Raw genomic sequence first — 13,345 nt, 5'->3', positions numbered from 1 at the left:
AGCACTGTGTAGACAAGCCTTGTGTGTACTAATTAGGGCAGTTCTCATTAGTAAGCCTTCTTTTGGGCCAGATTGTGAAGCCCTTGTTCATGTTAGTAATCGCTCATAAGTAGCCCCTGTGACAGGTTCAGTCACAGAGACCCCCTTGGGACTGTCACCTGATGTGCTGGAATTACCTCTGAGTCTGTTTTCCCTGATGGCTTGGGACTTCAGAACCCTGCCTTGTTGAGCCAGACACGCCAGTCTGCTGCAACACAGACCCAGGTCTGAACCACGCCCCCAAAGCTGCAGGCTTTAACTGAAAACCACTCAGTAGGTTACCTGTCTCCAGCACCCAGACACCCAGCTCCCAGTGGGATCCAAATCCCAAATAAATCCGTTTTACTCTGTATAAAGCTTATATAGGGTAAACTCATAAATTGTCCACCCTCTATAACACTGATAGAGAGATATGCACAGCTGTTTGCTCCTCCAGGTATTAATCACTTACTCTGGGTTTGTTAATAAACAAAAGTGATTTTATTAAGTATAAGCGCCCCTCGAAGAACACCAGTTACGGAAAAGGTAACTCTCTTTTTTCGGGATTTCTTCTAGAAAACAGTGGAGTAATCAAATCAATGTTTTTCAGTGCATTAGAATTTCTGGTGTTTGTTTTAGGTCCTTGCATAACATTAAATATAATATTAATCTCCTCAACAAACATGCTTAGTCTACTGAGGACTGTTGCACCAGCTCGACTGGCCACGGTTGAGGGCATCATACTAATATTGTATATACATAATTAGTAGTAAACATACTGTTTAGCTTTTAGTTTTATCTTCCAAGTACTGGTGGGAAGGGAGCAATCTGCATAATCATGGGTTGTTTGAAAGGTGTATTGAAATATAAATCCATTAAATTCAGTGAGGGGGCAAAAATGGACTTGAGGTCAGTAATATCTGTTCATGGCACACTTGTTTTGAGATGCACATTTGTACATTATACTATCATTTCATGTGTATCTGAATTATATTTTAATGTTGACACTAAATCTGCACCTAATTAATACTGTCACACAATATATAAGTGTTAGAATTTTATTACATTAAATGCACTTTATGTGAAGCAAGATGTATTACTTTCTAGTATTTTGATTCAAAAACCCCTTATAACTCTTGGCACTTCCTCTGTTAGGGAAGCATTAGACTTAATTTAGTGTGGGTGATCTTTAAATGCAAATATATCAAAGTTGTCATAACAGATTATTTTTTTCTTTTTATTTTGTTATGAAAATGTTGTTTTTCATCTCTAATGGAGTGTAGGAAAACTAAACAGCCATCTGTCACATTGCATGCTATTTTTTAAAATTCTATTTGGAATATTATCTTTATTCTTATTAATGCCTCTCCATATGACACTTAAGTAATAAATAACATTATATACAAAATATTTTGCTCTTAATTCCCTGTTGCCTTGCACCTTATGTAATCAATCACATCTTCAAAAAGTGAATATAAAATGCTACCAAGCAGAAATCTCACTTACCCTAATGGTGGTGGTTTTATATCAGTTTTGTATTCACTTGTCAGAAGTGTTAATTGCTACGCAAGGTGCAAGGCAAAAAAGAACCAGCCCTTTCATTTGTATTTTCAAGGGGTGCTTTATCCTGCCTTCAAGGGTCATTTTACAGTTCTGATAAGCAGGGGGCAACAGATCTGCATATATGTTGTCCTTTTCTCATTCCAATGAATTGTAGATTAAGCTTCCCTTGTTAAAGTGAGAGTACGGTACTTACTTTAAGGTACTCTCTTACCTTAAGGTCCCTTTACATTGCCAGATTGATGTAAAGTGGTCCTAGTGTAAATGAAAATCAGGGAAAAAATCAACTGGGTTGCTTTTTTCTCCTTTAATTTTGCAGTTTTAACTTAGTGGGGTTTTGTTTGTTTGTTTTTTGTTTAACAAAAAAACCCTATATAATCACAAATGCATATTGCTCCAAATATCTCTGGAATGCCATGCAGATGCTTTTAACAGCACAGAACACTACAACAATTTTGAGAAAGGAAATAAATGAAAAATGTTTGCCCGTTAAATACATTCTGATCACTTTTAAAATATGTAAATATTTAAAATATAATTTTGACAATGACAAAGGGTGACAACCTAATAGAGACGAAAGAACTCAAAGTTAAGACTGACATTTTATCTCTTAAGCTATGATACTCTGTTTTGGACTTTTGTTAAATCTTAGTATTTCAATTTTCTGACATCTGTGCATGGTGGTCACTATACTGGGTCAGTTGTTGCCTAAATGCATGAAATAGCTGTGATGACCTCATAAAGAGAAATGTAAAAATAAGCTATAAATGACTAGCTTCTTGCTCACTGCCACAGGAGGAAGGCTGGGTGCAAGGAAAAAAGTGGAACATAAAATGCATGAAAAAGCAAACGAACAGAGGCACCAGAAATATCTTTCATGTTCCATACCACTGATTCAGAGAGGAGTGATAGGTCAAAGGTCCGTGTTCTGAGAGATAATCAGAGACCCAATGAAGTAAGACCTATGCATAAATTGATATGGGTAGAGCTAGACTGGATAACATTGCCTGTTGAGCAGCTACTGTGCAACAACAGCTACAAGCATGGTGGAAACCAGAAAGCATGTACCAAAAGTGGCCAGGCAACCCAGGGACTAGCAATGAATGCTTGTCATAGCTCCACTAACCACAGCAGTGTGGTCTGATGCAGAGTGGATTAATTTTAAATCAAAGCCATTTAAATCACTGATTTTCATTATTTAAATCGGCTGACAGGATACCTTGATTTAAATAATCAATTTTAGTCTTGTTTTGCATTTGTACTTTAGTTATTTCCCAAAAGAGAGGTTGATTCTCATTCAGTGGTAATCATTAGTGCTTTGAACAGAACAAAAATAGCACAATAACATTATTGTAAGAGGCTGTAAGATTTTGCTTGAAATGCTCCATTCTGTCTGCTGGTATTGATTTTTCTGGGAAAGGATTAAGTCAGTTCTACTGCCTAAGTGAGGCAGGTTACTCATTTATCATGCCCAGAAATAAGGAGGGTGGGACTGACTAATCTTTATTCTCATATGAAAACGGGGCTGAAATGTTTTGGATGAGCATAGCAATTATGTTAAGGAGCAGAAAGATTATTTGTGAGGCGATTGGTCCCCTTGCACTTGTGTCATGTCACAGTTCTTTGTGTTGGAGTGACTCTGAAGAGAGTCAATCTAGGGAGAAGCTGAGTAATCTTGAATGAGGAACCCTATGAGGAGCCAAGCTTTGGGAAAGGTGTGAGGTGACCTTGGTTACATTATTGCTTCCTTTATTGTTAAAGCCAAATCACTGGAAGAGGTTATTTTGGACTTCACATAGTGTATATGGAATATACTCGTAAAGGAGGCTAGGAAAGATGTCTTTGTAACCTAGTGGTGAATGTATGGTAGGAGTTCCCTGTCTGCTGATCCACAGAGGATATGAGTTGTTACAGCACCTTGCTACAGAACCTTGGCTCTTTAGCTCAAGCTGTAGTAGCTTATATTTTAGCTCTGGAGATCCCTGGTTCAGTCCCCAGTGTGTTGGCCAAGAGGGCGGCTGTCATACCTTCTCACAACTACATATCTAAACATGATGAGCAACAATAAATAACCCAAGTATGAGTGAGTATACATGGATAGTCAGTCAGTGAATGTATAAAATGAAGGTACGATAGATCAGTGCTTCTCAAATGTTTTAATGCTGCAGATCACTTTGTAAGAGAAAATCATCTCAAACTACCACTACATTCCAGGCTCATCATTCCTACTTCTTGATTCTCAAAATATTTCATTCTACAGATGTCAGCAAGGTCCCCAGCCCATTGGTGGTTCATGGACTAGAGCTTAAAATCGGGGGGGGGGGGGAGGGAGTCAGGGGGGAAGAGAGATTGTGTGTGGTTTTTTTTAAAGCATCGCATTCCATCAGTTGCACATAATACACCATAAATAGGGCACAGTGACATCTCTGCATTACCCATCAGTGCCAAACATAGCTGACCATTGTGCAGACAGCAGCAATCTATGTGTGACAGCAGTGGAGTGCTAACTAGCAAACACTACCCATGCACAAAGGGAAAGCTGTGTGCCGGCTAAGAATGAGGCAGTTGGTCATGGCTTCATTGACCAGGAAATGCGGTGAAGGCTTACATGGCAAAAAAAAATTGTACTCTTTTTGAAGTAATTGCACAGAGTAAGAACCACCTCATAGAAAGTAGATTTAGCACACGATAAATTGGGTGTGCTGAGGGTGGTTAAGCACTGGAATAAATTGCCTATGGAGGTTGTAGAATCTCCATCATTGGAGATTTGATCATCTAGATAATACTTGTCCTGCCATGAGTGCAGGGGACTGGACTAGATGACCTCTTGAGGTCCCTTCCATGATTAAATGAAATTAGTACCAGGCTCATGTTAAACTAGTTTAGGTTTTTTTAGGTCTCTCACCACTGTAATGTTTGACTACCTCATAATATTAAAAATATGTCACATAATCTCGACAAAGCCAAGCTGTCCATCTGTCTCCTTTAATCCGTTTCCTTATAGCAATATGGCTGATGGATGATTCCTTCTGCAATGAGTGGTGTTACAGTTTGGTTGTTTAAATAGGTGGGTCTTGCAGCATATGCTGAAAAGAGATCAGCGCTCATGCAGCCTAATGTCTTGTACAAGTTTGTTCCATAATTTTGGGCCTCTGACTGCACATACTTCCTCTGCCATTCAAATATTTATTCTCAGATGAAAACTGGGCTGAAATGTTCTGGGCAACTAAATGATTAGGGGTTTGGAACGGGTCCCATATGAGGAGAGATTAAAGAGGCTAGGACTTTTCAGCTTGGAAAAGAGGAGACTAAGGAGGGATATGATAGAGGTATATAAAATCATGAGTGATGTGGAGAAAGTAGATAAGGAAAAATTATTTACTTATTCCCATAATACAAGAACTAGGGGCCACCAAATGAAATTAATGGGCAGCAGGTTTAAAACAAATAAATGGAAGTTCTTCTTCACACAGTGCACAGTCAACCTGTGGAACTCCTTGCCTGAGGAGGTTGTGAAGGCTAGGACTATAACAGCGTTTAAAAGAGAACTAGATAAATTCATGGAGGTTAAGTCCATTAATGGCTATTAGCCAGGATGGGTAAAGAATGGTGTCTCTAGCCTCTGTTTGTCAGAGGGTGGAGATGGACGGCAGGAGAGAGATCACTTGATCATTATCTGTTAGGTTCACTCCCTCTGGGGCACCTGGCATTGGTCACTGTCGGTAGACAGGATACTGGGCTAGATGGACCTTTGGTCTGACCCAGTATGGCCATTCTTATGTTCTTATGGATGAGCATAGCAATTATGTTAAGGAGAAGAAAGAGATGATTTGTGAGGTAACTGGTCCCCTTGCACTTACATCATGTCATAGTTCTTTGTGTTGGAGTGACAATGAATGCATACCATCTATACAAATCACAGACGTACTCCTAAACCATTCAGTACAATAGTGTGTATAGTCACTGTTAACATGCAAGACAACAGATTTGGCTTCACATTCAGCCATGTGATCTGCAAAACTTCCATAAACAGTAACCAATTATCCTTATAGGTCTAATTTCTGTGAGACTGGGTAGTAGGAGGCAAATTGCTTAGCATCTTGCAAGATCAAGGCCCCTTCAGCTGCCTGGGTTCACCTGTAATCAGTGCTCAAGTCCTTTTAAAAAAAAGTGCCAGAATGTACTTCCAGTAGTACTGGAACACCATTCTGCCTCCCAAAAGAAAGTGTTTGAATTGTGTTCCAGCATGACTCAAGCCACAAATTGCCTACAGGCATGAAGAGACTAACGGTGACTAAGTTGGTGTGCTGAGACTGCTATCAATACTTATTTTTTTTATCGTTTGTATTACTGTAGTATCCAGGTGCCCTAGTCATGGACCAGAACCCCATTGTGCCAGACACTGTACAAACACAGAACAAAAAACCAGTCCTTACAAGGCATCCGTGTTCCACATGTTTTGAGTCACATTGGTGCCCCTACTCACCAAAAGGGGGAAAACTTTATATGAACGATGATGAAAGGTTGAGTCATAATAGGTTTATGCTACATTTTGCACATATTAATCTAGAGTTTGGATAAACCACACACCTTTTTGGCAATTCACACCTTTGTATCTGCATAATTGCTTTCATGTGTCACCTCTCTTCCCCCCCCTTCTTTCTTTTTTTATTTAAATTAGAATCTGTCTGCTAGTTTCACACCATATGTTCATTTCATACTCAGTTAAATTTTGCCTACTGGGGCTAGATATGAACTCAGGCATTCTTAACTGCCTTGGAAATCAAGCAATAAACATGTATGGCCCTTTAAAAAAAAATTGTATTATTTTTCACCAGTGGAAATTTCCTGAGCCACCTTGACTTAGTGAATGAAAATAAAATATTGTTACAACACTTATTATAGAGGATATAACGGTCAAAAGTGACATTTTTAAACCAATTATATTTCAGTTGGGATCTTTTACACAATGTCATTTCTTGAGTACTTTCACATATGTTAGCACTGTATCTTGTCTCTCTCTCAATCTTATTTTCTTTCTCTCTGTAATGGCCTTTTAGGGCCTGAAGGGACCCCTTTGGGTCAGCACTACCCTATTCCAGGAACAATACCTGTGGAATAGAAAAATATCCTTACCGAGAAAGAGGCTTAAGGGAAGCAGTTTAGGGTTTGGGAAAATCAATACAACTATCACTGTTTCCGGGGCTGAGGCCAGAGTTCCGGAAACAAGGTAAGTTTGCCTCCTGGCTAGGTTTTCCCAAGATCAGCCCTTTTTTGAGAAAGCTGTCCTGAGAAATCTGTAAGGGTGCTCAGTGCACACTGCTAACTGTCCAGATTTATGGGCTCAGGATCATCCTAGATGTCCTGTGGATTTTTTGCACCTCAGAGGTGGCAACCCTAAAGCAAGGAGGGCTGGAACTTCCATCTCTTTGTAGTGGTAAGCTGGTTCTTTATGGTTCTAGCCAGTGTCTTGCTCTTTCATGGGGCCAAGTGAACACAGCAGGCTGGAAATTGTGGTCTCCAGGACAGCCAGAAGTGTAGTTCCGGGTTCTGGTGAAGCCTGTTGAGGAATGGCTCCAGATATACAGGAACCGCCTTCCAGCAGATAGGGAGAGACGTGGAAGAAAATAGGAGTGCTGATTGCTCTCCTCAAAGTTTGGGCAAACTACCCTCTGCTGTCTTTATTTTACTTTATGTAAGTGTGTTTCTTTTTTATAAGCTTGAGGTTGGGAAGGGGCTGAACTCATTAAAGAAGGACTAGGACAAAGTCCAGGACAAAAAAAAAAGCGGTTTTGTTTTTTTCTCTTTTCCCCAAGAACAATTTACAAGCATGGATTTCTTTTGTCTTGTTTGTCCTAACACACACCTTTTTCATTTTCTCTATAAATCTAGTCATACCTGCCCTGTGTATGGGCAACATTTTTGTATCCTCTGTGCACCTGTACAGGGGCTAAGGATAATCTGACCTTGAATGCAGACTTGATTACTATGTCATCCAATTTAAAAGGTTGTAAATTTCTATGTCCCTGAGTCTCTGTACCTTGGTCATGCCATTTTGGCCAAGGAAGTTTATAAAATCAATTTAAGTATGGCCTGAAGCCATACTCAGATACTATAAAATCATCTCATTGGTGCACAGACACGATGTTATTGAATGCCATAAAAGAACCTAGATAGATATGAGCTCCTTCCTTCTTTACCCCATATTTTCCATCTCTTGTAAAATATTATATTATTGTAATTACTGTAAGAAAAGCAATATAGTTCTATACTCTTTTACTATAAAGCCAAGTTAAGAAAAAAACTGTTCACTTTTATAAAGACATGATAAACAGCCATGTTTAGAAATGCCATTTACTGTAATTAAGACAATTTATATATCTGTTCCCTGACCCTGCAATGAGTTCCATGATGGAAGACCCCCCCTATCAATTCAGAACTCCTTTGATGTTAACAGGACTCCACTCAGGTGCAGAGGTATGCTCACTCAGAGCCCATTGCAGGGGCAGGCCTTAGAGAAAGAAATCAAATGCAAATGTTATGATTTTCATATCTAATCCATTTAAAATTTATGTTGGATTTGATTGCTTACAGGAACTTTGGCTGGAGTGAAGAAGATCACTGGGTTTATCAGACTGTTATAAATCAGTATCCAAGTGACCTTCAGAGCAGAAGAACTCTGTACTTGGATATGCTACAGAGACATCTGCCTCACAAATCTAGGCATGATCTGGTCAGTGCCACTTCATATGCTAGAAATATATGCTTTTAAAAAAAGTACTAGACTAATACACTTTTATTACCAAAGCTTAGGAGAAAAAAATTTATATTTTGAAATGAATTCAGCTTATAGTGGTTAAGAGAAAGGTTTCGTGTTTATAAATACAGTCAAGACTGAGTATCCCAGTTCATGCTTAGTTTGCTCAGTTACCTTTAAGAGAATTCTGAAAATTTATCACCTCTCCAAAACAAGAACTGTGGCACTTTTCTAATTGCATCTACTCTTCTGGACAACCCAACCACAACAAATACAGTTTGCTAGGACAGTTTGTGCTTATAAGTGTTTACGTGTATATCATACTATCCTTGCACTCTACCTCCCTATTCTCTTCTTATGAGCAGACACAGTATTGTTACACTCTGGGATCAATCATTCTAACGATTCCAAAGCATACAGTTGAGGGGAAAGGGGGGGAAGGTTACCCCGAACTCTTAAAAAGAATATATTTTACCAAAAGAGATGCTACCAAAAGTGCCTTCAGTAAGCGTAATGCCTTAGGCTAGGTCTACACTACAGCGGGGGTCCGACCTAAGATACGCAACTTCAGCTACGTGAATACCGTAGCTGAAGTTGCGTATTTTAGGTCGGCTTACCTGGCGGTGAGGACGCGGGAAAGTCGACCGCTGCCGCGCTGCCGCCGACTCCGCTGCCGCCTCTTGCCGAGGTGGATTTCCGGAGTCGACGGCAGAGCGATCAGGGATCGATTTTACCGCGTCTTCACTAGACGCGGTAAGTCGATCCCCGATAGACCGATTGCTACCCGCCGGATCGGCGGGTAGTGAAGACAAAGCCTCACAAACAGATTGCTGGGGGGGGGGGGGGGGGGGGGTTGTTGCACTCTATAGTCATTCATGGAATCCTGTAAATCTTTTCAGGGCAGAGTGAAAAAATGTGCAAAAAGTGAGCATCTTTTTTTCTCTGCATGCTCTTTTGCAGCAAAAAGGAATGATGATCAATCCCTCTAGGAGAATTTATTCTGAATTTCAATACTTCTCCTGCTCCCAGGAACTGAGCTGGAAGATACAATGAGAGAGCATGGGCCTCGTGTCACATATATGAAAATAAAATGTGCAGGTCTAGTTTTAGGCCTTCCATCCTTGAAAGGGTCCATTTTTAAAAATCCAAAACTATTGGATTATATTCCAGTTTTGATCCATTATTCTCTTAAACAACTATATGTCAGCATTCTAAATATAGAAATGTTACAATAATACTAAAACTAATTCTTAAAATAGTTACATAATATTAGCATAACTAAACTGGGTTTGTTTTTCTGCATTAGTGATTGGCAGCATATTTTAGAAGCTTGTATATTTGTTTCTTTTTTTAATGTTTGGCAGGTGTGAAATTAGCATATATTAGGCTTTATGAAACACAGGTAAAATGCTAACAGTTGGATATTAGATGGAAAGTATTTTAAAAATTAAAGTGCTTCATACTGGGAAAGTCTTTGAATAATGAACTAAAATCACGGATTTTAACATATGGGATATTTCAGATACATATACATTTTTAAAAAAATTGTTGAATGTTTTCCTTTTTCCTCCTAAGAGTTGTTGCCTGTTTTGGTACTTTGCATCTACTTTAAGATGGGCATGCTCATCAAATATTGTGTCATGTTGTGGATAAATGCAAGGGGCAATTGTAGCATTATTATTTACATAATAGTGTCTAGAAATCCTGACAGAGATTTGGGGCCCTGTTGTGCTAGGAATGGAACATAAACAGAGTAAGAGACAGTCCCTGTCCCGAAAACGATACAATCTGAGCACCTGACTGTTAGTCTTCCTCACACTGTCATGCCTTATTATGATAGTAGTCCTGTTGATTTCAATGGATTTTTGTGGAGTAAGGCCCTGATCCTGTTCCCATTGAAGCCTCAAGCCTTGAATAGATGAGGCAAATGAAGAGTGGGTGAAAGGAAGTAATGGTACAGCTCCTGGACTCTGAGGAGATTAAAGATTCCTCTCTTTTTTTGACTTACATTGTTGAAAGAACCAAAATGTATTCCTATTATTTTATGGATTGGGCTAAAACATGTTGAAACTAATGGTTGTAACAGCCGCCTAGGGTGACCAGATGTCCCGATTTTATAGGGACCGTCCCGATTTTTGGGTCTTTTTCTTATATAGGCTCCTATTACCCCCTTACCTCCATCCCGATTTTTCACATTTGCTGTCTGGTCACCCTACAGCCGCCCTTCCTTTGGGATAAATGTAAGAATGAGTTAAGCTCCTTTATGGAACCAGATAGCTGAAACAGCAGCTTCCACCCCAAACAAAGGCACATATGAGCAGAGGGCTTTTGCTGCTATTGTTTATGAAGATGTGTGTGTCTGTGAAAGATGGGCATAAAGACCAGAGAAGCAGACCTAGAGAAGGAGGGGAAAGCCAAGGATACAGCCTGAACAAGTGCTGGGAGCATAGCCCTGAGGAAAGCCTAAAGAGAGACCTTTTGGCTGCATGCTCACAATTCCAAGCCTTTTTCAGCAGCAAAGAAACTATCTCCTATTTGTTTGATTCCTTCTGTGTTCAGAGAAACAGGATTTCATACATTTTTGTAAATAAACGGGATTGCATCAAAGTTACCTGGCTACATCATCAATTTCTCCTCCTAACCAAAACAATCTGTAGGATCCTTAATTTTGGACAACTGCAGAGGTCAAAAAAGGGTAATAGTAGAGTTCACATTAGGAAAAATAGTGAGGCAAATTAAATTATCTTTTATGCTACATTATTGCAACTCTATTGACTTCAGTGGAGCTATAGTACCATAAAGGAGAACAGAAATTTGTCACTAAGGGCCTGATCTTGCAAGGTATTGAGTACCTCCTGTGAAGTGAACTCAAATCCTGTTGAAGTTAGGAAAATTGAGGGGGCTGAGCACCTCACAGAAGACTCTCAGCACCTACCAAAATCAAAACCTACATTTTCAGTTCCATGGGAATATTGTTAATTTACTTCAAACTTACAAGTCATTAAAATTAATGTCCAGAATGGTTTATTCTTTTATATATGGTTTTAAATCTTTGAAATTTTACTTTTTAGGTTGCTCATGAAAAGGCTTGGGACCAGTATCATTTTGCTAGGAATCAACGTAGAGCTTTGATTCTAAACTGGGCTCAGGCTAGAAAAGCCTTTTTACTGAAAGCAGTAATGACTATTGCTGAAGCCTGTGCTGCTCATGAGACAGAAGTGATGTTGGCTAATAATAGAAGAAAGCAACAGGAAATCTGTGCTGATCTGAAAGGAAAGGTAGGCTCAATTACAAGACCACACACAAATATATTGGTAGTTGTATCCTGGTGGATTCAAAATTAACTTAAGCAAAAATCTTGCATAACCTATAGTATTAAGAGAAAAAATCCTAATGGAGACTGGTTGTCATATTCTTGTTTTTACTAGCCTGATTTAATTCTTCTGGGCAGCCTTTTATTACAAGAAAAGTATATACCCATACATGAGTGAAGAAGACTGTGATCTTTTGGCAGAGAGCTGTATGTTTTTATCCCTCTATTCTCTTGTGCAACTTGAACTGCAAATGACGAGGTTACTCTATTTTATATCAGAGCTCCTGTTTGACTTCTTTGGAGTTCATGCATGCTTGAATAGCTTTACAAAGATATTTTCTTATGCTAATAGAGGTTATTTAAAAATACATGCTGAGCACCTTAGTTAGTATAAATCAGTGCAGCTCATTGAAGTCAATGGTGCTATGCCAACTTATACCAGCTATGGATCTGGCCTATCAAAAATAGGCATGTATGAATAATAACCTTGACATGAGAAAAGCTGAAAGTTTTCATGCCAGAACTTCACCTTACTTTCCTAAGTGTCCTTTTTCCACTGGTGCTGGACTTCATTATTATAACTCTCTAAAGCTGTATCTACACTAGGAATGTGAGTCGTTTAATAAGATCGAGAGAAGGTTAGATAAAGTGATTAGACATAAGAGGCTAAAAGTGGGGACAATTGAGAGCAAAGGGGTTAGGGTTAGAAGGAAAACCTGGAATAACATCAGTGGTAGTGAGAAACAAAATGCTCATTGGACCAAGCACCCCAGAGACAGGTGAGGCCATTCAGGAAGCCCTTGCCCTTGGACCCACCACACTGCTTTTACATGTTAAGGTCAGCTCTACTCAGGTGGATGGGCACAGAGAAGAAAATGGAGAATTGGGGAAGGCCAAAAGTAGAAAAAGAAACAAAATAAAAATTTGACACGTGCTAAGCATCACTTTTCTTGTATGATCACCTGTCTTCCCCTGCTTTTTCTTTTCTAGTGTGAATAATAAATAATGGAAGAAAGTAGAACTGGACAAAAAATGGAAAACATTTTTGTGAAAAATTTCATCAGCAGTGTATGAAATTTTTTGTTGTTGATTAGAAACTTTTAGATCAAAAATTTTTGGTTTTGAAATTTTGTTTTCCTTTTCTGCCCTTTTATCTTCCCCTTCCTTTTTTTAATTTTTTTTTTCCATTTTGTCACTGGACAACTGAAGGTGGGGAAGGTTGGAAAGGAGGGGAGGGGGAAAAAAGGAAAAGATCAGTGTTTTTGTTTTTCTATTTCTCAAAAAGAAAAATTCCAATTTTGAAAAAAGCTGAAAAAAATTGACACAAAAAAAAAAATTTCAAGTAGTTCTAGAAAAAAAGGGCCCCAAAAAGCCAAATAAAGGAGCAGGATGAACAGATGGACAAAGAAAAGCAACAAACATGAAAATAAGATCTGTGCCAATCATCATCCTGATCTCCTTGCTTGTATTTTGTATCCCTCTTACCAACCCTTCATTGAATCTTTGTCTTTTTAGACTGTATACTCTTGGGGGAAGGGATCAAGTTTTCCATCATGACAGTACAGTGCCTAGCACATTTTTGGGCAGTAGTGTAATACTAGTCATAAGTAAAAGTATGAGTATTCTCTACTCTGTGATTCATACTTATCAAACAGTTTGCGAGTGTAGATGCAGCCTTTAGCATGTCACCTTTGCTG

The 13,345-nt window shown here is 39.0% G+C and overlaps 1 protein-coding gene across 1 annotated transcript in view; it reads left to right on the top strand.

Moving 5' to 3' along the window:
- CCDC148 (coiled-coil domain containing 148) overlaps positions 1-13,345 on the top strand; it is a 106,467-nt gene that overhangs the window by 43,217 nt on the left and 49,905 nt on the right. Inside the window, exons 9-10 of the mRNA XM_065413685.1 lie at positions 8,173-8,311; positions 11,407-11,613. Coding sequence (XP_065269757.1) covers positions 8,173-8,311; positions 11,407-11,613 — 346 coding nt within the window. The remainder of the gene's footprint in view (positions 1-8,172; positions 8,312-11,406; positions 11,614-13,345) is intronic.

The sequence above is a fragment of the Emys orbicularis genome, chromosome 11, assembly GCF_028017835.1.
Source record: "Emys orbicularis isolate rEmyOrb1 chromosome 11, rEmyOrb1.hap1, whole genome shotgun sequence".
Classification (NCBI taxonomy): domain Eukaryota; kingdom Metazoa; phylum Chordata; order Testudines; family Emydidae; genus Emys; species Emys orbicularis.
Note: the sequence above shows the minus strand (reverse complement) of the source record. Positions and strands in the feature narration are given on the sequence as shown.